Here is a 27,944-nt window from a genome sequence, read left to right on the forward strand (position 1 = left end):
TCCTCAGCCTGCCTTGGAGTCCAGCAACTATCCTCATAGCTTAATATCTCTGCGTTCACCCCTTACCTCTCATGGTGGTCCTAACCTGAGGCTCAAGAAGAACTCACCTTTTTTGCCTTTTTTCGTGCCCGGCTCAATGTTCTGCAGGCCCACGTCAGCTGGCTCGTTCTTTATCATGGCGAGGCACAAGAAGGCGATGGCAACGCAGATCAGGCCGGAGATGGACAGCGTGGAGCGCCAGCTGTAGCTGGCTGCCAGCACGGTGGCGATGATAGGGCCCACACTGCCTGCCAGGTTCATGCTGGTGGAGAGGACAGCCCACCATGTCCCAAACTGAGAGGGCTCAAACCACTGAGGGGGAGAAAATCGAAAAACACACAAGAATGTAAGTGAAGCTGGAGAGAATGTATCTAAGGCACCATGTAGGATTGTGGTCTGTTCTATTTGGGCAGCCAGTGTCCTCAATTAATAATAGCTATCTCAGTGCAGATGAAAAGAACTCAGCACAACTCTGCGGTCTGTGCCATCAAATCCTAAACAACCCTAGTAGCTTAATATACAGAAATTCTATAAAAATGAGACTTTCTGACAGCATCAAAAGGCACTGCCTATGGCATAACATTCTGGGAGACACTATATAATGGCATTACACTGTAAGGAACTATCTTGTGACACCACACTGAGGGACACCCTTTGTGTATCATCACTCTTAAAAAAACAAAAAAAAAGTGTTATGTGAGATTAAAATACTAACTGTAAAAAGTGCACAAATAATAGCGATAGACAGGATTTAGGGAGATGGAAACAAAGGGGCTTGCATCTTAAAATAGCATACACAGTAGCATTACTCTGAGAAAAAGTTATTATATGTCATTACTTTGCAAGTCATGTTCTTTCTAAAACATCGGGAGCACCAATACATTACATTAATTTTTGCATTGCTGTTATTACTTTTAGGTAGAGTGCGCAAGTGCTTTGACCTGCTGTAAGCACTGTGGACTTTTAATCATGCCCACCTCACCCCCATCACTTTCACTTGTTTGTGGACTTGCCTTTCAAAAATCCTTTGATGTAATTGCTTTATGTTTGTTCCACCATGGGGCGGTTTTGTTACCACCTTGCAGACTGACCCTGTTACATGGATAATTGCACGACTGCCGATATACTTTAGTGTGGGAGAACAATTTTTTTCTTCTGTCTCTCCCCTTCACGTTCCATGGCAGCCATGGCCCTCACAGTGCAAAATGTGCCAACAGAACAAACACCATCGGCTGTATTAGATCGCTTGTCACACTGTTCACACTGTTACCTAATCAGAGTAATTTCTTATGGCTCTCCCCTTCACACTCCATAGTCTTCCCCAAAACACTTATAATTGATCAATGCTTTATGTAAAAAAAAGTAAATCCACAACGTGGCCCTCCCGGCACAGCAGGAGAGCGGATACTACAATATTCACTGCATTTGGGAAAACTCAACCCATGATGCTTTGCAAGCATTCTTTTTCAAAACATTTTTGCCCATAACTCAGCCTGTGGTGGGCCAAGAACAATGGGACCACCACCAAAACGTTTAGCATGACACACCCTTTCTGTTTAGGTCATCTAAGGATCCCCATACTAGGTTAGTGGGGCCCCCAAAATAATAACCCCTCCCACCATGCAGTTCCTTCTTAAGCTCTCTTATGGCTAGGAAATTTTGTTTTACAGCTTGGAGTAATTGTGTTCTAAGGGCCTTACTACTGCAGTAGACCTGCTAGACCTGAAAATGTGTAAGACACTACGCCCTCTAGGGGCTAAATATATGGTGCACTACATTACTTTGTGGAACTAATTATATGGTTACATGCCATGTTTTTCTGGTGTCCTCTAGAGATTAAAGTCAACGTACTACAATATTAAATGCCCTCGATGGTCCCATAATGCTTTGCAGGGCATTCTTTTACAAAACTGTTTTGCTCATAACTCAACCTGTGGTGGTTCTAGGACAATGAGACCACCTTCAAAATGTTCACCACAGCCTGATCTTTCTGTCTAGATACCTGGGCCCTCACACACTAGGTTAGTGGGGACCCAAAATAATAGCCCCTCCTTCCATTCAATATCTTTATAACCTCTCTCACTGGAACTTTTGTTTTACAGCTGAGAGTAGTTTGTGTTTTAAGGGTCTTGTTTGTAATATCATTCCAGTAGGCCTGCTAGCCCTGAAAATGTGTTATGGACTATGCCCTCTAGGGGCTAAATGTATGGTTACACTGCAATACTTGCAGTCATTTTATTTTCCTACTATATGGTAACATGTCCATGTTTCTTACAAATGCTATTTTCATTGTGGTGTCCTCTAGGGGCTGTTCTAAGCATTACAGTCTAATGTCAAACATGTATTTCTGCTTAAGGCTTTTTATTGGGTTCATATAATAATTGTATATGTTTTATTATTCTCTCCTTATTGCAATTATGACCATGATTCAGACCAATTTAACATCCTTCTTATACTATGACTGTTTGAACACTCTTGATATGTTTGGGTGACCATTCTAGTTTCTTTATCTTCTTACTCCTCCGTGGCTGTCTTGATTTGGGAATTGTGTTAGCAACTCCTATGGTAGGGTGGTGAAAGTGGTTTTCTACTGGAAGTAGCATGGCAGATTGAAATTAGGACGCTACATGGCAACATTTTCCTTTTTGAATGCAGCTAGAGTAAGCAGGTAAATGGAAGTGCTTTAATTATAAGCAGGGACACTGGAATTATGTGGCAGGCAAAGACTAAATTATGAGGCAGGGTTGTCCAATTTAAGAGGCAAGAAAAGTCCAGTTATGAATTTACAACGCCAATAGCTCTAACTCAAGCAAATGTGAGACCCATTGCACTGCAAATATTTGTTAATGATTTTTATGAATATTACATTCTTGGTGCTTTTATTACACAAACACAGAGGCACAAAAACCTATATCACAGGGAACGGTAAAATATGAGAAATATTGCATGACTGCTTGTGAAATACAGATTTGATTATCATAAAAATCAGATGAAACTGGTCTAAAGTATGCAGCAACAAATGAAAAATATGCAGCACACTCATCCAATTGAGCTGGAAACAACATATTTGGTGCAATCTGCAAATTCTGAAAATTATGTGAAATTATGTTGAAAATATTCTAAATCAATAATTACACAATAAACACTGCAGCCATAGAACTGCCACACAAATCAACTAACCCCTGCCATTTCCTATTGATCTAACAATACTTTTTTCAGGAAAAGTAACACGAATTGTAAACCTACTATTTCGTCAGTACGCACTGTTAGCTGCTCTTTCAAGAAAACAGCCTTTTCAAAATAACTATTTTAAAATAAAATTGCAATATAAAATAATGGGCAACGTGTGATATGGTTCAATAATGGTATCTCATGATTCTGATGACATTTACAAGGCACTACGCCTCATGCTTTAGGATGTCATCAGACCCCTTGATGGCAATATTGGATAGTATTACATTATGTATATTTTAAGAGGCAGCAATAGCGTTTATTTAGCTATGGTTACCTTTGGAAAGACATTTTTTGTTATGGTAATGACTTTGGCGGAGTGTGATGAATCTGTATGAAACTTTCCAAAACAAACTTCCTCCAATTTGAGTTTGACATGTCAAGTTTTATTGAGATTTATCAAACTGGGGGCCAAAAAAAGAGGTGGCGTTCAAAAAAGTGACATTTCCCTTTTGAAGTCTCACAGAAAGATTTTGATGGAGCTACAAGAAGCTGTTGAACATAATGAAACCAAAACTCGCATGACAATAGAACTTTACTCAATTAAGTGTGATTGCTTAATTTAGGGTAAATTCGTTTAGCAGTTTTGGGAAATTAGCAGCAGAAAAATGACTTTGTAGGCCTAAAATTAAGCCTACTTATCAATCAAGGTAGATATAGCTGGACTATCAGCGAGCAGAGAGTTCTTGAACCTGGGTCTGAGTACAATACACAGATCTAAAATTCTAAAAAATAAAATAAAAAAATAAAAAAATTGGATGAGGGAGGTTTTTGATCCTGTTATCCACTTCAGGTCTGTGGTCTTAGAACTGAGACTGCAGACTCTAAGGCTCTAATTGACCAGCTGCAAGGGAATATTTTCACTCGCAGCCACCATTACAGGACAGAGGACAGAGTCCCATATCCTGATTTTGTTTTTTTTAACAGCCATATATGAGGGGCATGGTGAGCACATCCTTATCAGGAGCCCTATGTGAGGGAGGCGTCAAAGGGGCACCCAATCTACCAGAAAACAAAAACAAATTGACCATGTCGCAGGTCTGCAAACCTCAACACGTGTAGACTCCTAAACGTACAGATCCCCTAATTCTGCAGCCTTGGTACTCAGACCTCAGACTATGGAAGAGGACCTAACAAATGTCAAGAAATTCATATTCCATGGTCTTTCCACTGCAACCGCAGACTATGGGTGCCAGCTCAGACATCTTAAGTCTGGAGTCTAGTTAGTGAGGCAGCAATATGCTGTTGCCAGTTTAGGTGTGTCGACCCTGCGGCCTTGAAAAATAGACCACTAACTACCAACACATTTGGGAGTCACATGTTGTTATAATAAACTTTCCAGACATTAAATGACCCACTTCTATGTGTCCTCGCACCCTATTCAATTTTTATGGGGTTGTTTATGTTGTATCACTCAACTTGAAATGTATTTTTGTGTGACAAGTCTGCGTTCGCTCTTGCAAGACTGGGGTCTTGGCATGCTTAGCAATAAGGGCTTGATTATCTGGCCAGTCTGCAGACTATTTTACATTTGAAGTGGCATTCTGAGCTTCTCATTGGCAGAGAGCTCAGGTATTCTCCCACCACAAGAAAAAGTTCCTTTTCTTTGCCAAGAGTAGGCACATCTACTATTTTTTTTTTAGAATGAGGTGACCTGAAAAGGTGCTACTGTGACTCAGGGTCTTTTTGCAACAAGCCGTGGCAGGATCAGGCCATAAACCATTACTGGAACATTCAATGCAGCTCCTCAAAAAAAGAAGGGCTTGTCTGTCTTGGTGAGACTGAAGGGATAAAAAAAAGTCTCTGAACGCCTGCAAGAGAGAAAATGTGTGGTGGTTCCCATGCAAAATCTGTGACTCAGCAGGGGGAGATTTGTCCAATATTCCTCCAGGACACCAAAGAAGGCAAATACCCTCAAATCCAATCAAAAGAAGCAGTAGTCCATGTGACAAAGGGAGAGATCACACAGGAGGGTGAAACATTGACAAGTGTTCCTACGGAAGTGCGGAGAACGGAACAGATCAGATCAATCGCACCTGACAGTGTTTGTGCTCTATTGCAAGGACTGTAAAACACACATATGGTGTGGTGAACAAAGACATCTAATATGTGACAAGAAGATGGAAGACCATTTCACAGGTGCTATCCATTAGTACATTAAAAAAGTTTAAAAGTGGCCTTTTGGTATACCAGGTTAAGACATAAAACAAAACAAAAAAGTAATGTCTGTCCGTTTTGTCAGCTCCTCTTCAGTTTCCAATATTTATTTTTATAATCACGCTTTGTCTATTTTGACATACTTAATTATATTAATATTCCAAAAGAAAACTAGAAATCATATTATCTTCAACCCATACCTGCAGTACAGTAGCACTAGTAGGTTAGGCATGAGGTATATTCATCATCCTTTCAGACTCCTGAATGGAGTGTAGTTAATTAGAGAACTTATGTCCCATCATTTATTTCTAATGCATACTTCTCACCATAGATTTCTTATTGTGGATTTCCACTGGTGCCAAATCAGATCCGGAAATTCTTGCAATAGCTATGACATGCTGGCAGGTTGTGCAATTAAACCCCGTCGTGAATCCATCCTTCGTTTAAACATGAAAAACAAGGGCCACTATAAATGCACCGTCTCAGCGCACTGACGTTCTGTTTTTCTTTTTCCTCGCCCTTTGATGTTGATTATGGTCATAATTTCGACTGTTTTTGGTGCTGCTAACAAAGTTTCTTCCAAAATTATTTGGTAGTGTGCATGAATGCCACTCTGTAATATAACAGAGTTCAAGCTATACGCTTGTGTCACAAACAAATGTTAGCCACCGACAAGCACAACGTTTGCTCTGGTGCGTTTGAGCCAAATATGACTCCAAATCTTGTGACAAATGCAACCTGATGCCACCAAGGGCCATCACAAAGCCTGTAAAAAACTCTACATGACCACCCACAGAAGATAGGGTTGGTCCTGCTCCAGGTAGTAGGGCCATTACCAGTGCCATTCACCCTCATCAGGAAAGTCCAGAATGAGGTTGAGACAGTGCTTAATTTGTGTTAAACAAAAAAAGTTGCACCAAACATTGCCCCTACCAGCGCTGCCATTGACAATACCAACACAACTAACCATTACAGTGTAACAATTCAGACTTCAGCCCCCAAAGTTTTAACAATGGCTTGGGTGGCAAGAATGAATCGTTTATAGTTTATATTGAATTAATAATCAACTGTTGTTGTGCTCATCTCCAAATTAGACAAACAGCACCACCATGTAGCAGACTGTCATAAGTGCCAGTGTTGACAGCTAAGTACCTATGCAGAAGACCAGAAACCACTGACTCAAGTTAAGCACTGGACTGTGAGACAAGATAAAGAAGAGGCACAAGAAATCCAAGTAAAGCTATTACATTTCAAGATTCTCCTACTCTGGGAACTGTTCTCATAGTCTATGTTCAAACAAGCTCGCTTGACCTTCAACTTGGATGCAATGCTGAATCTGAAGCCGAAGAGGTCAGAGTTTCATGGTCACTGCAGACTCTGTTGCAAATTGCGGCATCAAAGATGCTGTGTAGCACCTATTTAAGATGGCCCCATATCTCTTTGGTGCACCTTCCTTGGTGGCCAACGCATCACTTTAGCCCTCCAGTCAGACTTCTGCTGATGTTCCATCCCCCTGGTATCCACTGGCCCCGTGCCACCTCATCCTGTGCCATAGCTGCCTGGCCACATCTCAACTTCGTTGTTGCAGGCCCTGCAGGTGTTCCTTTGCCAGCGCATGTTCCAGCTCCAGAGGCACCAATACCAGCTTCCAACAAGATCCAAAAACCACCTTTGGTACGGACTCGCACTATAAAGCCAATCCTCAGGTTGAGGAGGAATCTCACCAGTTTCTCTATTTCAGCAACAGTATTTCTCGAATCTGTGGCACACAGAGTGCCACGCTGTCTTACAAAATATGGGCAATTCTCACATGAGCTTCTGCTGAAGAGCCAATATAATGCATCGAAAGAGAAGGTAAGCTGTAAACCCTTGCATCATTCAGCTCATGTGGAGGCTCTGCATAGCTGGCGCTCACTGCAATTTCCCTGGGACAAGCCAATAAGACAGTGACAAGATCGAAGCCCCTCCTCCTCTTCTTGGCTCCACATTCTCCAAAGCCCCTTCCGCTCAAGGTGGAAATATTTTGAATGTTGGCAGGTCTGATTTTCAGAAGGCTCTTTTTAGTTTGGATTTGGATGCTCTTAAGTACTTTTAGCAAGTCATTAATGATGAGGATGATAACAAAGAGACCGATTATTTCCTCCTATTTCATTATCCTAATCTTGGTTCATATCTTGACCTCCAAAATGCCAGCAGCTTGGATACTTCACCGGAGTAGAACTCAAACCTGCTTCGAGGGCTATAAATAGAAGAGGGTGCTTCTTCTCTATGGTTCCTTGCACTGCAGAAGCTCTTGAATTACAACTTCTCACACCGGGGACACAACCTAATCATCTGATGGAGATTTTGCAGCCTGGGCCTACTACTTTGGAGACTTTGCTGCCCTTTCAGGAGGCCCTTGCTGATGCTATTATGGCAGCCTGGTCAAAGCATTCTATGGTCTTGCCAATGAGTTGAGTGACTGTGTAATGACATAGGCCAGTGCTAGGTGGCCAAACATTCTTGACACAACATCTCACCTCTGAGTGCTCAGTGATTTCAGGGCTCCACAAATCAAAATTAACCTGAACTCCTTTTGTTCAGCCCCTCTAGACACAGAGTTTTGAAAGACTGAAGAAACAGGTAAGAAAGATTTTTCATTGACAAACCTAACGCTGCTCCTTTTGAATGGTGAGTGGTCTAGCGCTAAGTACTACAGCCTTTAGGAAGGGAGGGGAATGGAGTGGACGTGTACAGCGGGTGCCTCGCTGGCGCACCAAAGGCAAGCCCATTTGCACCCGTCCAACTGGGGCTGAGGCCAAGAACCCTGGTCCTTTTCAGCCAAGAAGGCTGTTGTATACCTCAGACCAACTTATGGCACTACGACCTGCTCACCCTGTAAGCTGCCAGCCCCCAGATCTATGGGTGAGTCCACTAACATGCAACTACTGTGATTCTTCCTTTCAGCCACCAGACAGCAGTCTGTAGTGACGGGACTGACACGTTGTTTGGTATAACTCGTAAGATTTATTTCCGTCGAACAAGAGCGTCTCCTTCCTTGTTTCCCAGTCACATCCAACTGCCAATTTCCCCCGGTTCCACCCCGCTCACCCGCACGCATTCCATTCCCGAACCTAACTAGCACCATGACAACATAACACATCTCCTTCCTTTCTGAAAAAGAAAACTTACAACACTAAAACAAATTTGCTAAAGCACAATCCATGCTCAGAGAAAAGAAAAAACAAAAAGAACCTCAGACCAGTTCTCCATCCACATTGATTTTGGTACAATAGTATACAATGAGCCTGAATCTACCATCAACTCAACATTTCTGCCTAAAACTGAAAAAATGCCCCTCGGTCTCACTTCTCGTTGTACATTTGCTCCATCAGAGTTCACAAGGAGTACCCGATCCTCCAATCCACTCTCCTCTGCAACTGAATCAGTCATAGCCACACGCATTCTATACATATCTTTGGACATGCGAGCAAAATGCCCTTTGCGACCACACTTTCTGCACTCCTTGTTTAGTGCATAACACCACTTGGCATCATTGTTGTGAGAAGAACTCCCACACCTAGAACATCCTTTTGATCTGCCAAGTTTACCCTCATACACAGGTTGTTTACTACCTAAGCTGCCATTCTTAGAAGCCAAATTGTTCTTTGAAACAAACGCTACATCCTCCGCCCCCGAGGAAATGTCTTTTTTACTAATTTCCTTCATGCAATGTTCCGATTCTTCAACAATTTTGGCTATGCCAATTGCGTCCTTAAGAGATGGATTTTTAGCTGCCCATAACCGCTCCTGAGTTTTCTTGCTCCGACAATGAACTATAAGATGGTCTCGAATCAGTTCATCTGTCATTGCACCAAACTTGCACTTCACTGACAGTTCTCGTACGCTTGAAATAAAATCATCTAGTGACTCTCCTTCTCTTTGAGGTCTGGTGTAAAATTTGTAACGTGACATAACGATGTTTTCCTCTTTAGAAAATCTCTTCTCCAAGCGTAATTTTGCTTCCTCAAAAACATTCTGTAAAGGTTGACCATCATCATCGCAAATTTCAGGTAAGTACTTAAATATGTGATGGGCTTCCTTGCCAATAGTACTTAATATTAAAGCTTTCTTCCTCAAAGGTGAAAAATTTTGGCCATCCAACGCCAATAAATAATTATCAAATAAATCTATCCACTCCTCCCATTGAATGGCTAGTTGACCATGCATGTCTAAAAGAACAGGTGGTAAATTGATAGAGGAAGCCATAATACAACTAACTGTAAACACAGCTGCAAAACAGTAGCAGTACTTTCTTTATAGATTAGTTACAGTTTCACTGAAGAAATAGTCGTTAAAGTCCTTCTTTCTATAAGTTGCTGTGCACAAGATGTAGTGAATAAGCGTAGCTGTGTGACATTGAGATTAAAAAAAAAACATTGACTGCGCGTGCGCGCTCTCAGTCACAAACTGCTCTCTCCAACAAAGAATCCAGAGACCTTATCCGAATCCCAAAAGTCTCCTCAATTGTGGCACAGATCATCGGCTACAGCAACTACAGCTCCATCAAAGTCCTCTCATCCAGTACGTCGCTCGTCAGACTCCGATGCACACCGACAGCTGTCCGCAATTAGAAACGCGTCTTGTTCGAGTGTCAGCACGCCTGATGTGACTGGATCACATCCCACGCTCGTCACCAAAAAGGTGTAGTGACGGGACTGACACGTTGTTTGGTATAACTCGTAAGATTTATTTCCGTCGAACAAGAGCGTCTACTTCCTTGTTTCCCAGTCACATCCAACTGCCAATTTCCCCCGATTCCACCCCGCTCACCCGCACGCATTCCATTCCCGAACCTAACTAGCACCATGACAACATAACACAGTCTCAATACGGTAAGAGGAAATGCTGATCGCCGTGATATAAGGTCACCGCTAGGTAGAAGTGGTGTAAACAAATTCCACTATTTTTTTAGGAATAATTGCCATTCCCTCTCTAAGCATCAGCAACACCTATTTAATTTTTTTTATGGGAAAACACCCCGACGCACTGTTCCTAACAGAGACATGGCTTCACGATGGATCACTACCAGATGTGATTACAACACTTCCATTAAACTACTCTATTGTTTAAAAAGATAGACAGGATAAGACAGACTAGGGCGTTGCTATTTTTTCTAAGAATTAACATAAATGCAAAATTGAAGAACTCTACTGCCCGCTTGTAAGGCCTTGCTCTTTTCTATTTCCCTTACGCACAAATTTACGTTATCTGGGGCCTTGATTTACCGACCTCCGAAGTATGCTTGGAATTGGTGTGCCACCATCCATGATTTAGTAGCCCCATATATTATAAACTTTGCTACTTTCACGCTGCTCGGAGATATTAATATCCATTTGGAAGGCCCCAAGTGTAGTCAGGGTATCACTCTTATAGAGGATTTGGGTGTCTTAAATTTGGCTCCGTGTAATTCACCTACTACTCATGAGGCCAGCCACCTTTTAGATTCAATTTATTCCAACGTGAAGGATCTGTCCACAGATCCTCTCATACCGTTACTTTGGTCAGACCATTTTTCAGTACCATTTGCTATCAGGATCCCTGCCACTTCTTCGTCAGGGCTGACCAAACCTGCAATCAAGTCTAGGAATTGGTCACAACTTCAGAGCACCAAACCTGCTCTAAAGCAAATAGTGAACTCTAATCAGCGTCTGATTGATACCTGGATTACGAATTCCCTGGAGGCAAACCTACCAGCCACATTTAATCATTCAGCAAGATTCCACACACTGGCTCCTTGGTTCAATAAAAACGCTTTGGCATGAGAAAGAGTGATGCAAGGGCCTGTAAAGACTCTGAAGAAAGTCTTATAATGAGGTATCTAAAGCTAAATATAGAATAGCGATAAAAAACTATCATGGGCTCTGTAAAGCAGCACATGCACTATTTTATTCTGATAAAATCACCAATGCTCAAAACTGTCTTAAGATGCTCTTCAATGTGGTTAAGAACTCTTCGACCCGAGCACAATGTCTTCATCAACCTCGCCTTCTCAGAGTCAGTGTGAGGAGCTAACCTCCCCCCCCCATCAAAAAGGTGGCAGATATCCATCTTCATTTATCCAAGGACCATAAGGGTGGAGGGCAATCTGTGGATTCTGCTATATACAACTGCACTTTGAATTCTACTTGAGAAGGTCATAATGACACCATAAACACTTCTGATCTAACCCCTAAAATGAAGTTGTGCCCCACCCACTGGATATTTCTACCTTTTCTTCCATCTTACAGTCAATCAAATTAGGATCTCCGCTGGACCACCTTCTTTCTATCAAACTCCGCCTTTTGGACCCAAAATTATTACAGGTGGTGGCAATTCTCCTTAACTTCTCTCTACGGGAGGGTTATGTCCCACAGAGTTTGAAGAATGCTATGGTTCTCCCACTCCTAAAAGAAAAACGAATCTCGATCCGAGTAACTGGACCAATTTCTCTGTTGTCCATTTTCTCCTAAATCTTGGACAAACATGGGAATGCACTACATACATCTTTCGTGGAGGACCACAAATTTTTACATTCTTTGCAGTCGGGCTTTAAGACTGGCCATAGTACTGAACCTGCCCTCCTCGGAGTCACTGAACCTCTTAGACGGCGGCTCCTTGATGAGGGTGGAACGAGTATGCTTATTTTATTAGATCTTAGCATGGCCTTTGATAATGTATCCCATTCCTTCATGATCGAAAGATTGGCAATATTGGGTCTTAAAGGAACAGCTTTGGTCTGGTTAACATCATTCCTAAAGGATCGAATGTTTCAAGTCTTTTTGGCCAATGATAGGCCGAGACGCAAGCTTTAATTTCGTGAGTCCCTCAGGTCTGAGTTCTAAGCCCAATTCTGTTTAACATTTATATCTGTCCTCTGGCAGATGAAGTGAAGAGCTGTGGTTTTCACCCTATTTTCTTATGCAGGCGACATAAAAATTATTTTCTCCCTGTCATCTGCATAGGGCCATGGATCATCTGCTCTTAACCTGGGATATGGTTCACAAGGGTTTGTCTACATTGGCAGAAATTGTCTGCAGTGATTTAAGCCAAATGGTACAAGCTTGTCAGGACTCAAAAGTACAGTTTGTGTTCTCATCTCTCCACACACTAATACTGCTGCTTATGCAGTAGGCACCGCCATTATCAGATGATATTTTCAATGCATTCCTTTGGCTTTTCTAGAAATGTTCAGGGTTCACCCATGGACATACCCACTAATGGGTTCAGACACTTTGGTAAGAAACCAGATGTAGCTCTCAAGTGCTTTAAGGATAGCAAAGATATGGCCCATTCTCTGGGATTTCTTTCCCCTGCTCGACAATTCCATCAGCAACACAAAAACAAAAAATGTAGGGTGCTGACGGGCTTTGCCTACCCCCAAAGGCATGTTCATAACCTGTCCAACACCAGTACACACTTTTAGGGAGCAAAGGCAGTGGAAGAAATCGAAGTCAGCAGCATCAGTCCTCATCCTCTTCTCCAACTACTGCCCCCAAACCTTTTAAATGACCCCTCAATCCACTATTTCGAGCCAGAAGGTGCAGAATTCCTTACTCAGCTGGTGTTTCATTACATCAGGCTTGTATGTCCTTCAAGTTGTTCAACCAGGTCATGCCCTTTTCTTCCTGGACAACCCCGACCCCTTATCCATCCAGTGTTTGCTTGGATGCATGCAGTTATTCCCTCCAGAGTAATGGTGTTGCTACTCATTAAGGGCTTTGTCAAGTTAGTGTGTAAGGTGGAGGAATGTTTGGGATGCTATTCCCCAAACCTTATGGTCCTAAGAAGAATGGTGGCTATAGACAAACCTTGGACCTTGTGTTGCTGAACTCACTGCTCAAAAAGAAGTTTGCCTCAGGTACCTTTGGACCAACTACAGATAACCAATCCTAAGCTGTTCACCTGGGGGTTTTCCATTTAGACCAAGTCCCGCCTTATTCCATCTCAAGGGCTGCCCTTTAGAGGAGACATTCTGGATACAGAAGCTAAGAAGGCTTTTCCACAGCCGCAGCAAGCGCGGGCCATTCAGGCTAAGTTTCAAGCAGGAGCTACTTTCCAAGTCTTGATGTTCTGGTGTCTTACCTTCTTCTGGATTTGGGTACTCACTGGCAAATGCAGGACATTCAGTGGAAATTGCAATTTCAGGGAGCTAGCACTTGAGACAAGATGTGAATATTGCACAAGGCGGCCAGAGACCTTCTGTGGTGGAAGACTGAGGACCACCTGATCTGAAGTAATCTCTTCTCGCTACTTCCTCTAGCAGTCACTGTTGTGGATGAGGTGGCGACCAGAGGCTTCCTGTCTCCAAAGGAGCAGTGCCTTGATATCAGTCTTTTGGGCCTATACACCATTTATCTGGTCCCCAAGGCGCTTCGGTTTTCCATCAAGGGTAGGTCAATACAGGAGATGACACAACCACACTGTGGTACCGCAGCATGCATGGCCGAGCTGGATCTTATACCCTCTGTTTTGAAGTTCTGAAAGTATTGATATAATGGACATGGTTAGCACTTCATGGGGTATTTCTGACTGTCAATCATATGGTGGGATTTCTAAAAATGAATGCGGACAAACTCAACAGGCGTTTTCTTACCCATCACAAGTGGTGTATGCACCCAAAGGTGGCACAGGGCATTTTGCCAAGTGGGCCATATTATCTATAGATCAGTTTACTACTGTTTAATACTCAATGTCAAACATTGTGTGCTTTACAGTTTCCTCCTTGAGGGTCTCTGGGAAAGTCTACTTCTTCGGTGGTCCTCTGCCTCATGTACAAATGTCCACCTTTGCTTTTGATCCTGTGAGTCCAAAGGAAAGTCAGATGGAGCCAAGCACCGCCAGTCCTAGTGGTCCTTGAGTGGGCCCGTACTATTTAGTACTCCAAACCACTAACTTTAGGAATCTGCCATCCACTTTGACTCCTTCTTCACGAGGATCTGCTGTCCCAACAGCAGGGCAGAGAGCCCCACCCACATATCTGCAACCTACACCTTTATACACAGAGATTGAGTTGAAACAATTAAAGGGTTTCAACCTTCTGCCAGATGTAGTGGGTGTTATTCTCGCTTCCAGTCATTTTTCCACCAAGTCAGATTACTTAGGCTATTTGAAAACAGTCCAAGGGAAGCCCTTTAGTTAATATGAATTTAGATAAAATACAATATGTGAGTTACTTGTTAGATACCAAATACTTTGGAGAATATTGTTTCTATTGGCAAGGGAGCCAGCAAAGGAATACATATCCCATAATTGTAGGAGGCTGGTCTGGCTTGTAATGGGTACCAGAGGTACTTACACCTTGTGCCAGGTCCAGTTATCCCTTATTAGTGTAGAAGAGGTGTTTCTAGCAGCTAAAGCTGATAGAAGGTATGTAGGGAAATGCCTCCTTGGCATGGTTACCGCCTGACTTTTTGCCTTTGCTGATGCTAAGTTTTGATTTGAAAGTGTGCTGAGGCCTGCAAACCAGGCCCTAGCACCAATGTTCTTTCCCTAACCTGTAACTTTGTCTCCACAATTGGCACACCCTGGCATCCAGGTAAGTCCCTTGTAACTGGTACCCCTGGTACCAAGGGCCCTGATGCCAGGGAAGGTCTCTGAGGGCTGCAGCATGTCTTATGCCACCCTGGGGACCCCTCTCTCAGCACAGACACACTGCTTGCCAGCTTGTGTGTGCTAGTGGGGAGAAAACGACTAAGTCGACATGGCACTCCCCTCAGGGTGCCATGCCAACCTCACACTGCCTATGCAGTATAGATAAGTCACCCCTCTAGCAGGCCTTATAGCCCTAAGCAGGGTGCACTATACCATAGGTGAGGGCATAAGTGCATGTGCCCCTACAGTGTCTAAGCAAAACCTTAGACATTGTAAGTGCAGGGTAGCCATAAGAGTATATGGTCTGGGAGTCTGTCATGCACGAACTCCACAGCACCATAATGGCTACACTGAAAACTGTGAAGTTTGGTATCAAACTTCTCAGCACAATAAATGCACACTGATGCCAGTGTACATTTTATTGTAACATACACCCCAGAGGGCACCTTTGAGGTGCCCCCTGAAACCTTAACCGACTACCCGTGTAGGCTGACTGGTTTTAGCAGCCTGCCCCACATCAGACATGTTGCTGGCCACATGGGGAGAGTGCCTTTGTCACTCTGTGGCTAGTAACAAAGCCTGTACTGGGTGGAGGTGCTTCTCACCTCCCCCTGTAGGAACTGTAACACCTGGTGGTGAGCCTCAAAGGCTCACCCCCTTTGTTACAGCACCCCAGGGCACTCCAGCTAGTGGAGTTGCCGCCCCCTCCGGCCACGGCCCCACTTTTGGCGGCAAGGCCGGAGGAGATAATGAGAAAAACAAGGAGGAGTCACTGGCCAGTCAGGACAGCCCCTAAGGTGTCCTGAGCTGAGGTGACTCTAACTTTCCAGATGGAGGATTCCCCCAATAGGATTAGGGATGTGCCCCCCTCCCCTCAGGGAGGAGGCACAAAGAGGGTGTAGCCACCCTCAGGGCTAGTAGCCATTGGCTACTAACCCCCAGACCTAAACACCCCCCCTAAATTCTGTATTTAGGGGCTCCCTAGAACCTAGGAACTCAGATTCCTGCAACCTAAGAAGAAGAGGACTGCTGAACTGAAAAACCTGCAGAGAAGACGGAGACACCAACTGCTTTGGCCCCAGCTCTACCGGCCTGTCTCCCCACTTCTAAAGACACTGCTCCAGCGACGCGTTCCCATGGTCCAGCAACCTCTGAAGCCTCAGAGGACTACCCTGCATCTAGAAGGACCAAGAACTCCTGAGGACAGCGGCTCTGTTCACCAAAGACTGCAACTTTGCAACAAAGAAGCAACTTTGAAACAACACACGTTTCCCGCCAGAAGTGTGAGACTTTGCACTCTGCACCCGACGCCCCCAGCTCGACTTGTGGAGAACAAACACCACAGGGAGGACTCCCCGGCGATTATGAGACCGTGAGTAGCCAGAGTTGACCCCCCTGAGCCCCCACAGCGACGCCTGCAGAGGGAATCCCGAGGCTCCCCCTGACAGCGACTGCCTGCTTCAAAGACCAGACGCCTGGTAAAGACTCTGCACCTGCAGCCCCCAGGACCTGAAGGACCCGACCTTCAGTGCAGGAGCGACCCCAAGGTGGCCCTCTCCCTTGCCCAGGTGGTGGCTACCCCCAGGAGCCCCCCCCCCCTTGCGTGCCTGCATCACTGAAGAGACCCCTTGGTCTCCCATTGAATCCTATTGCGAACCCGATGCTTGTTTGCACACTGCACCCGGCCGCCCCCGTGCCGCTGAGGGTGTACTTTCTGTGCTAACTTGTGTCCCCCCCTGGTCTGCCCTCCGAAGACGCGGGTACTTACCTGCTGGCAGACTGGAACCGGGGCACCCCCTTCTCCATTGAAGCCTATGCGTTTTGGGCACCACTTTGACTTCTGCACCTGACCGGCCCTGAGCTGCTGGTGTGGTAACTTTGGGGCTGCCCGGAACCCCCAACGGTGGGCTACCTTGGAACAAACTTGAACCCCGTAGGTGGTTTACTTACCTGCAAAAAACTAACAAACACTTACCCCCCCCCAGGAACTGTTGAAAATTGCAGTGGCTAGTTTTAAAATAGCTATATGTCATTTAAGTGAAAATTGTATATGCTATTTTGCTAATTCAAAGTTCTTAAAGTACCTACCTGAAATACCTTTCATTTGAAGTATTACTTGTAAATCTTGAACCTGTGGTTCTTAAAATAAACAAAGAAAATATATTTTTCTATACAAAAACCTATTGGCCTGGAATTGTCTCTGAGTGTGTGTTCCTCATTTATTGCCTGTGTGTACAACAAATGCTTAACACTACTCCTCTGCTCGACCACACTACCACAAAATAGAGCATTAGAATTATCTCTTTTTGCCACTATCTTACCTCGAAGGGGAACCCTTGGACTCTGTGCACACTATTTCTTACTTTGAAATAGTGAATACAGAGCAAACTTCCTACAAGGTAGCTATGGCAAAGCAGCTTAGGCTGAACTAGGAGACATGTAAAGCTCCTACTATACCACTGGTGTCATATGCACAATATCATAAGAAAACACAATACACAGAAGTACTAAAAATAAAGGTGCTTTATTTTTATGACAATATGCCAAAAGTATCTCAGTGAGTACCCTCAGTATGAGGATAAGATATATACACAAGATATATGTACACAAACCAAAATTATGCAGGTAATAGCAAGAAAGGTAATGCAAGCAGTGTAAACTTACAGTAGGTTGCAATAGGAGCACATAGGTATAGGGGCAACACAAACCATATTCTCCAAAAGTGGAATGCAACCACGAATGGACCCCAAACCTATGTGAGCTCGTAGCGGGTCGCTGGGACTGTAAGAAACAGTGAGGGTTAGAAAAATAGCCCACCCCAAGACCCTGAAAGGTAGGTGTAAAGTGCACCTACTACCCCCCGGAGAGTACAGAAGTTGTGATAGGGGGTTTCTGCAGGAAGAACAAACACCAGCAATGCAACAACAGTGGATTTCCGGAACTGAGTACCTGTAAGACAAGGGGACCAAGTCCAATAGTTGCGACAGTGTCAAGAGTGGGCAGGAGCCCAGGAAATGCCAGCTGAGGGTGCAAGAAAGCTGCCACTTGTTGGAAGAAGCTTGGAGTTCTGCAAGAAAGAAGAGAGCTAGGAACTTCTCCTTTGGAGGATGGATGTCCCACGTCGCGATGAAGCTGGCAGAGGTGTTCCCACGCAGAAAGACCGCAAACATGCCTTGCTAGCTGCAAAGGTCGCGGTAGAGGTTTTTGGGTGCTGCTGTGGCCCAGGAGGGACCAAGATGTCGCCACTTGGAGGAGGAGACAGAGGGGGTGCCCAGCAACTCAGGGAGCCCTCACAGAAGCAGGCAGCACCCGCAGAAGTACCTGAACAGGCACTTGGAAGAAGAGTGAACCAGAGTCCACGCGAAGTCACAAAAGGGAGTCCCACGACGCCAGAGGACAACTCAGAAGGTTGTGCACTGCAGGTTAGAGTTTCGGGGACCCAGGCTTGGCTGTGCACGAAGGAAATCCTGGAAGAGTGCACAGGAACCGGAGCAGCTGCAAATCACGCGGTACCCAGCAATGCAGTCTAGCGTGGGAAGGCAAGGACTTACCTCCACCAAACTTGGACTGAAGAGTCACTGGACTGTGGGAGTCACTTGGACAGAGTTGCTGAGTTCCAGGGACCACGCTCGTCGTGCTGAGAGGGGACCCAGAAGATCAGTGATGCAGTCTTTTGGTGCCTGCGGTTGCCGGGGGAAGATTCCGTCGACCCACAGGAGATTTCTTCAGAGCTCCTGGTGCAGAGAGAAGGCCGGCTACCCCCAGAGCATGCACCACCTGGAAACAGTCGAGAAAGCCGGCAGGATGAAGCGATACAAGGTTGCTAGTAGTCGTCTTGCTACTTTGTTGCGGTTTTGCAGGCATCCTGACCAGTCAGCGGTCGATCCTTTGGCAGAAGGTGAAGAGGGAGATGCAGAGGAACTCTGGTGAGCTCTTGCATTCGTTATCTGAAGAATTCCCCAAAGCAGAGACCCTAAATAGCCAGAAAAGGAGGTTTGGCTACCAAGGAAGGAGGATTGGCTACCAAGAGAGGTAAGAGCCTATCAGAAGGTGCCTCCGATGTCAACTGCTGGCACTGGCCACTCAGAGCAGTCCAGTGTGCCACAAACACCTCTGTTTCCAAGATGGCAGAGGACTGTGACACACTTGAGGAGCTCTGGCCACCTCCCATGGGAGGTGCAGGTCAGGGGAGTGGTCACTTCCCTTTCCTTTGTCCAGTTTCGCGCCAGAGCAGGGCTGGGGGATCCCTGAACCGGTGTAGACTGGCTTATGCAGAGATGGGCACCATCTGTGCCCATCAAAGCATTTCCAGAGGCTGGGGGAGGCTACTCCTCCCCAGCCCTCACACCTATTTCCAAAGGGAGAGAGTGTTACACCCTCTCTCAGAGGAAGTCCTTTGTTCTGCCTTCCTGGGCCAGGGCTGCCTGGACCCCAGGAGGGCAGAAACCTGTCTGAGGGGTTGACAGCAGCAGCAGCTGCAGTGGAGACCCCGGAAAGGCAGTTTGGCAGTACCAGGGCACTATGCTAGAGACCCGGGGATCATGGAATTGTCCCCCCAATGCCAGAATGGCATTGGGGTGACAATTCCATGATCTTAGACATGTTACATGGCCATGTTCGGAGTTACCATTGTGACGCTGTACATAGGTAGTGACCTATGTACAGTGCACGCGTGTAATGGTGTCCACGCACTCACAAAGTCCGGGGAATTTGCCCTGAACGATGTGGGGGCACCATGGCTAGTGCCAGGGTGCCCACACACTAAGTAACTTTGCACCCACCCTTCACCAGGTGAAGGTTAGACATATAGGTGACATATAAGTTACTTAAGCGCAGTGGTAAATGGCTGTGAAATAACGTGGACGTTATTTCACGCAGGCTGCAGTGGCAGGCCTGTGTAAGAATTGTCAGAGCTCCCTATGGGTGGCAAAAGAAATGCTGCAGCCCATAGGGATCTCCTGGAACCCCAATACCCTGGGTACCTCAGTACCATATACTAGGGAATTATATGGGTGTACCAGTATGCCAATATGAATTGGTAAATTTAGTCACTAGCCTGTTAGTGACAAATTTGGAAAGCAGAGAGAGCATAACCACTGAGGTTCTGGTTAGCAGAGCCTCAGTGAGACAGATAGGCATCACACAGGGAACACATACAGGGCACATACTTATGAGCACTGGGGCCCTGCCTGGCAGGGTCCCAGTGACACATAGACTAAAACAACATATATAGAGTGAAATATGGGGGTAACATGCCAGGCAAGATGGTACTTTCCTACAATAATTCTTTGGGAGCTATGGTGGAAAAGAGGCCAATAATTGAAAATGATAAAATGAAGATGACATGGAAACAGAAGATGGACTAATTGCAGTGACAAAGACCAACCTGGTCGAAATGTGTAGGAGCTCTTATAGCTACTACCTTGCACAACCTTATGCTAAGCGAAAATTACAAAACTGCTGTCTTGCTAGCACCAGATCCTTGCTGAAATGTTAAATTTTTAAAAAATGTCCTGAAATTTGCTAGTTATGGTGTGCAACACATAATGCACATCATAAATTTTGCCAAATTTTGCACTCTTTGCAACTAGGCTTTTTTTTAACATGCCATTTACTAAACGGTGTAACTGTGCATGACAGGAGCGCGAGTTATGGTGTGCACTGCAATCCATAACTGGCGAATCTCAGGAATTTTTCACTTTCGATTTTTCAGTGTATTTCATGGCTTTCTTTGGGATACTACGCATTCAAATTCCATGGACCCATTCTCCGTTGCACAGAGCTTTCAGCCAGACCCTGCCGCAAGCCCTCACAAGCCTTTCACTGAGCTTAATTTGCCAAATGCCTGCCAACTCTCATGTCCATTCATCAAGCAGCGCCAAATGTAACACTCTATACCCTCTGTCTCTTTAAAACTGGCCACTCTTTGAAGGACCTGCAAGAAATTAAGAAAAACAAGAGTAGGCTAAACATGTTAAGCCAAATATTGTGCAAATCCACAAAACGGTGACATAGTTATTAGTAAATTAAAAACTTTTTGAAAGCCTTTTTTTTATATTTGCCTCGCCACCGCGCCACTGGGTTTGCACGAAAGCTGAAATACTTGCATCTCGGCATAACTTGCTAATGGCCATATTTGATGCAGAGTCAAATACAGCTGAAGTGATAGACAAATCAACATTTTATTGCACTTCCACCCCCTTTTTAATTTGATCTCACGCCCCTTGTCGAGTTTGTACGAAAATTGAAATACTAATAACATTTTCAGTGGGGAAAATACATCTTTTTGACTTGCTTCTTTTTATTTTTATTACTTTTTGCATATATAAATGTCAAACTAGCAACATATGAGTAGCACTAGATCACCACTTTTTACACATGACATTGCCAAGTTTAAACATTGAGTACAAAGTCTATGCAGCTGGCTATACAGCCAGAAAGAGGGATGTGAATCCTCATTTAACCCACAAATGCATGGATTGCAGATCTTGCCATTCCAGATGTGCACATCTATCCATAGCCAACTGCCATTCTGCATTGGTAGTGTTGCTGATGACAAACAGTTCCTTGCAAGGTTCCCATTTTGATTAATCTTTTCATATAAGAGGTATAGCCTTCCTCCTCCATTGCACCCAACAACATGGGCTTGAAAGATAAAGTTACTGGGACCTGTAAAATCTCTGTTAAGATTTTAACTTTACCTCCCGTGTTAACTTTTTCTCTTGCATGGAAAGGCACAGAAATTAGCACGATGGCCCTTAGCCACATACAGTAAGCAACTGATAAATTTGGTGCAGATCCGTTTGTGAGGTCCAAGTTATAGGCAAATAGAAAAATGTATTTTAATTTCTAAGTGCAACTCAGCTATAACAGTTATTGTGCAAAAATGTATTTATATTCATAAGTGCAACTCAGCCATAACAGTTATTGTGTAATGTATATAGGTTACGTACAAGAAAAACTTAAAGTGTGCATTTTTCTCACAGTGTGACTGCAAGGTCCGCCCCGCCCACTTCTAAGGCCCTATGGAACTTTGAACATATGCAATTAGTGTAGGTCCATATTTGTATTTTGCATGGTTTGCCACATGAGAGCGTATATGCAATCATGTGACTCTTTTTCAGTGTTCTGACTTTAGCCCCTCAGAAGTGGGTATCCACTAAAAGTGATGTTAGAAAAAAAGCTTCATGAAAAACATATACCTCTAGTTTTACGAGTGGAGATGTGTGCGTCAGTTTCTGTCGTGATAAATGAATAATCGTTATCTCCTTTGCTTACCGTTTCAGATACAGTAACAAGGGAAGATCCCTTGATAAGGTTTTATTAGCATGCGATCCACGGAGTGTATAAAATTGCCACAGCTATTTATCCTACATAATTAGTGATCGGCAGAAAAAAAAAACATTTAGGGATCTTATTTAAGCTCTTCCTGAAGAAAACCAAACAACCTTTACTGCTGATCATAATGGTTGAAACATATTGAACTTAGATGATGGGGTACATCATGCATCCTGAAGACATCTTATTAGGTTTTTAACCTTGCCAACGGTTTCTGGAATTAAAGTAATTTACTAAAATCATTAGGAAAACCTTGTAGGCAATTTTGACTTTAGATCTCTTAAAATCAGAGCTCCGCTAATTAACAACATTGAGCCCACCAATACACATCAGGTGTATTGGGTGAGGACCAGAGGATGCAGCATGCTACTGGTGGTACTAGTGGGTGAGGGTTCTTTTATAAAACTAAATGGGTTTCTAAGCCTCTTTCCGTCCCTAGTTGGTTCTGAAATGCTGTATTAGAGAAGCGTAAATACAAGAGTTCTCTCTCACATAGTACGGGCCATGTAAAACAAGACGCTGATGGCACTCTCTTTTTTACTTCCAACTCCCTCTTCTTACTTTGTGGACAAACTTGGAGGTAGAAAAAAGGGTTACCCACTAAGATGCATGAGCGCTTTAGTTTTTGAGTTTTGGGTCCAATGTTCATTTTTGGACACATTTTTGGATTCATTGAAGAAGCGCATGGAGCATTCCTGATAACATGCCTCAATATCATCTGAACCAAATCACTACGTACTGAAACCCCAAGATTCACTACTTTTTCCTTTGAAGTAGAGTTCAATATGGCTTTGAAGGGAGTGACATTGGTTTTTGCCCGAAGCGTACTGTTGACCCTATGGTCAAAGCCAACAATCTACCCATAGAATAAAATGTTAAGCAGAGCTACAGCAAGTAGGACCTAGGGGTCATACAGGGTTTAGAGAACCTAAATCTTGCACAGAACGTGCTAGGTACTTCTGGTTTGTGCTGATTATTTCTGGTTTAAGTCTTGAACATTTTACTTGTAAATACAAATATTTTCTTTCGAAAGATAGGGAATGTTTGAGATTGAAAATATTACCTGTATTATGATGTTTAAACTTTGTAAAAACTGTTTTGAGTGGCTAACCTCATGCCACCTTCTTGAGTAAGCCTCGGCTTTTGAACCTTGCTATCCTGTAACAGTCGAGTAATTGGTCAACAAGATAGAGTTCAAGAATACAGTGGCCACGAGATAACACTATCTTTTACTATTAATGTGCAATAATATCTAACAGCCCATGGACCCCCACAAAAGGGGTAATAAAAAGAAACCTATAAAAGGATAGTAAAATGTCTTCCAGACGCAAGATATTTTGATAGGGTTTTAGGAAAGTGGCACGTGTGACAGAACCAAAATCAGTAGACAAGCCTTTCATATTCGTTCTGCAGTTTTCCCCAATACTAAAAGGACAAGCAAGTCTTCCAAAAATGCCTCCAAGCTACGCGGGGGGGGTCAAAGTCATTTTGACAATTAGTCAACAGTGACAGACAACATCTACATACAAGGTTGTGAAGCCCTCCTTACCAGATGCCACCCTACTCCAACTTCCTCCTGTAACATTCTCCTCCTTTACAGACCTCCACCTAACAACTCCACTTTCCCTGATGCTTTTCTTGACACAGTCTCAAACCTTATTACACTATACTCCAATCTATGCATTCTTGGGGATCTAAACATTTGGTTTGACAAACCCAATATGCCCCATCCAAAAGCTATCACCACTGGCCTACTCGCATTGAACCTACATCAGATTGTACACAATCCCACACACATCGCTGGTCACATCCTAGATGTCATTTTTGCTAAGCCTGAACTCGTTACTATTCATAGCATCACACCAACCACCTGGTCAGACCACCATCTGATAACTTTCCGACAGACAACTCCACAAATCAACACACCCCATAACCACTTACATACATACACCTATCGACCATGGAGCAAACTCAATTTGGATCACTTAGAAACACAACTAACAGCAAACACAGATCTAGATACAATCAATTCTGTACCAAAACTTTATGAGTGGCTACAGGAAGCTTTTGATGTCCTAATACCACTCAGAAAAACTAAACATGACAAAAGAAAACCAACACCTTGGAGAAACACAGAACTTAAAAAGATAAAGCAACAAATCAGAAAGTTGCAGCGGACCTGGCTCAAAACAAACAACAGTCAAGACAAACTGCAGCTACACAAACTTAACAGGATATACAAATCATCAATCAAAAAAGCTAAAAAAAGATACTACTCAGACCGAATTCTAAATGCTCAATCTACAACCAAGGAATTTTATAAAATTCTCAATGAATTTCGAAAACCCACATGCATGGAAGGAAGTCATCCCACCACTCAAGATTTCACAAACACATTGGCAACTCACTACACAACCAAGGCAGACACATTGGACTCCTATTTAAAACAGAAGAAAACCATCAGCACCAACCCCTTTACTAAAATACCCTTTAAGAATAAACCATCCCAACCTCTTCAGTCTTTCAAACAAATATCCCAGGATGAATTTATGGATTTGGTCAAAGCAAGCAGATCTTCTGGTTGCCCTTCTGACCCTTGCCCAACACAAATCTTCAAGAACATCATGCTATCTACTTCTGCTGCCACACCTGTAAGAAGAATCATCAACAACTCTTTAACTTCAGGAACTTTTCCTACAGACCTGAAAAAGGCATACATATGACCATTATTAAAGAAAACAAACCTAGACCCGCAAGACCCCACAACTACAGACCTATCACAAATGGACCTTTCCTGGGCAAATTGATAGAAAGAGCAGCATTCGCCCAGATGTCACAATTCATTGAAGACAATTCTATACTTTCAGACTTCCAAACTGGATTCTGCCCAGGAAGAAGCACTGAATCAGCACTCATGGCAATCTGGGACGATCTTAAAAACACAGTCGACCGAAATGGAGTTGCTGCACTACTTCTCTTGGACCTCTCAGCTGCCTTTGATACGGTTGACCATGACACCCTAACTCAAAGACTCCACGAAGCCGGCATACAAGGGATTGCTCTCGACTGGATTACTTCCTATCTCCAAAAAAGAGCGAATATCATCCACTCGCCCCCCTTCTCGTCCGAACCCTACCTCACAAAAACAGGGGTCCCCCAAGGGTCAATCATCTCACCTTTGCTTTTTAACATCTACATGATATCTTTACCAGAACTGATCAATGATTTCCATCTCACATGCTACAACTATGCAGATGACACACAAATACTACTTCAATTAGAAGACCCCAAAAACATTGAAAACTCACAAATCTTCAGTTGCCTCAGAGCCGTTAATCAGTGGATGACCTGGAGCCATCTCAAACTAAATACCTCCAAAACAGAAATACTCATATGTGGTGACTGGAAAAATTATGACCCTCTGTGCGTCTGGCCTGAAGATCTCGGACCACCTCCTCAATTATCCAAGGAAGTGAAAAACCTAGGAATCACCATGGATTCCAAGCTAACTATGAATACCCAAGTAGACAAATTATCACGCACAAGCTTAATCACCTTAAAGACTTTACGACGCATCTTTCCCCACCTCGGATTTCCACACAAGGTGCAAGCTACTATCTCACTTGTATTATCCAAACTGGATTATGCCAATAGCCTCTACCATGGATCATCTCTATCTGTTATGAAAAAACTACAACGTATCCAGAATTCCGCAGCCAGGCTACTACTACATATAAAGCCGCAAGCCCACATCTCCCCTGCCTTGAGAGCACTACACTGGTTACCCGTTGCCAGAAGATGCACTTTCAAGCTGCTTTGTATCACCCACAAAGCTATACATGGAACAGGACCGCTTTTTATCAGAAAGAAAATTACCAAATACATCCAACAAAGAACCCTCCGCTCAATACTGGCACCCCGCCTTAGAACATCACCATACAAGAAAAAGACTGGAGGTGGTACATCCTTCTCCGTCCAAGCAGCCAAACTATGGAATTCATTACCCCCAACTACAATATAAGAGCCACAGATAACTTTCTTGTTTTCAGAAAACTACTCAAGAGTTGGCTCTTTCCTTCATAACCACCTTTTTCAAACAACTATGAACTGCATATGCCTATGTGGATAAATATTTTTTCAGATTATATGTATATTTCTATTTATTTATAGTTTCTTTGGAAAATATGTATTGCTACTGTCATAACAATAAAATACACACACACTCTTTTAAATCTGTCTGACTAAGTATTTTTTACCCATGATTCTAATTATGTATTGTATGTGCATATGTGTGTGTATTCATGTGTGTGTGTATAAATATATATACATATATATATATGTGTATGTATGTGTATATGTTGTTTCTGTGCTTGGCATGTTTGTGGATCATTGCATGGCTCCTGGTTTTTGGGTTGTTATACTAGATATCTATGAATTTCTGCTCTCATTTTTCATCACTCTTATGTCATGTCTCTATCAAACTATCCTCCATCCTCACTCTGACTCATCCCAAATCCCTTCGACCACTTTCATCTCCTAAATATCTCTGCCTAAACTCTTCCCTCCACCTCCACATCTAACTCACCAAACCTCACTCTACCTCTGTGACCTCCCACACAACCCTACTAAATTCTCCTGCATTCATCTCACCCTGCTACTATGCTCTCCCTAACCCTTCCACATACTCTTTCCCCCTCCACCCCCCTTTATTCATCCCAAGCCTTTGGATTGAGTAAATGAAGGATATACTCCCAATTAACACTTCTGGATTTCTTTCCTCCTCCATTACTCCAGTCAATCTAACTAACAAACTCTCATATCCGCGGCTCAAATTAACTCATAATAATACTAAAACTGTACTCATTATTAAATGATACTAATCCATCACTAATTCTTGTTGGGTGGTTCCGGAGTAGCGTGCTACTCATCGAAAAGCGCTTCGACGCCTCGTCAGGGGTAGTAAGCGCAATATAAATACGATTACAATACAATACAATACAATACAATTAGTGACAAGACTGCTGGAGAATGAGTTTAATATTTTGGGTAGCTCCACAGCATTAATTTCATGAGCTGCCAAAGAGTAATACAGGCCTTTGTGAAACTACTTTAGATATGTGAGATTAAATGTATAAGGAGGCCTGGGGTAGACGTATTCTAGTAATGAGGTAAGATTACTGCAAGCAAAGGACATAAAAAATATTCAGACATGTATCAAACTCACGCCACCACTGGCAGGACCCACCTCAGCAATGTCCACCTCTTATAAGTTGGACCAAGTGCTGGCAGTAATTGAACGGTTCTCCGACAAGGTCACTGAAGTAAAAAAAAAAAAAAAAAAACACAACCCCTCAAAGAGAACAACAAATATGCTATTTGGGATCTACAGGAGTGAGTCCGCTACCTGAAGAAAAGGGTGAAGGGCAATAAAGGCCACTCTCGTAGGGGCAATGTAAGAATATTGAGGTTGCCATAGGGAGTTGATGCCACAATCCCACAGCCTACCTGGAAAACTGGTTCAGGTCATCAACACCTAGCTCTGATCTCACCTCCTTCCTCATATTGGA

At 43.6% G+C, this 27,944-nt stretch overlaps 1 protein-coding gene across 5 annotated transcripts in view; it reads right to left on the reverse strand.

Annotated features, from left to right (window-relative positions):
- Positions 1–27,944, reverse strand: part of SLC37A4 (solute carrier family 37 member 4) — a 151,991-nt gene that overhangs the window by 32,444 nt on the left and 91,603 nt on the right. For all 5 annotated transcript variants that reach the window (XM_069224802.1, XM_069224801.1, XM_069224804.1 and 2 more), the window contains one exon: positions 108–351. In XM_069224802.1, the coding sequence (XP_069080903.1) occupies positions 108–351 (244 nt within the window). The remainder of the gene's footprint in view (positions 1–107; positions 352–27,944) is intronic.

Source organism: Pleurodeles waltl, chromosome 3_1, assembly GCF_031143425.1.
Source record: "Pleurodeles waltl isolate 20211129_DDA chromosome 3_1, aPleWal1.hap1.20221129, whole genome shotgun sequence".
NCBI lineage: Eukaryota > Metazoa > Chordata > Amphibia > Caudata > Salamandridae > Pleurodeles > Pleurodeles waltl.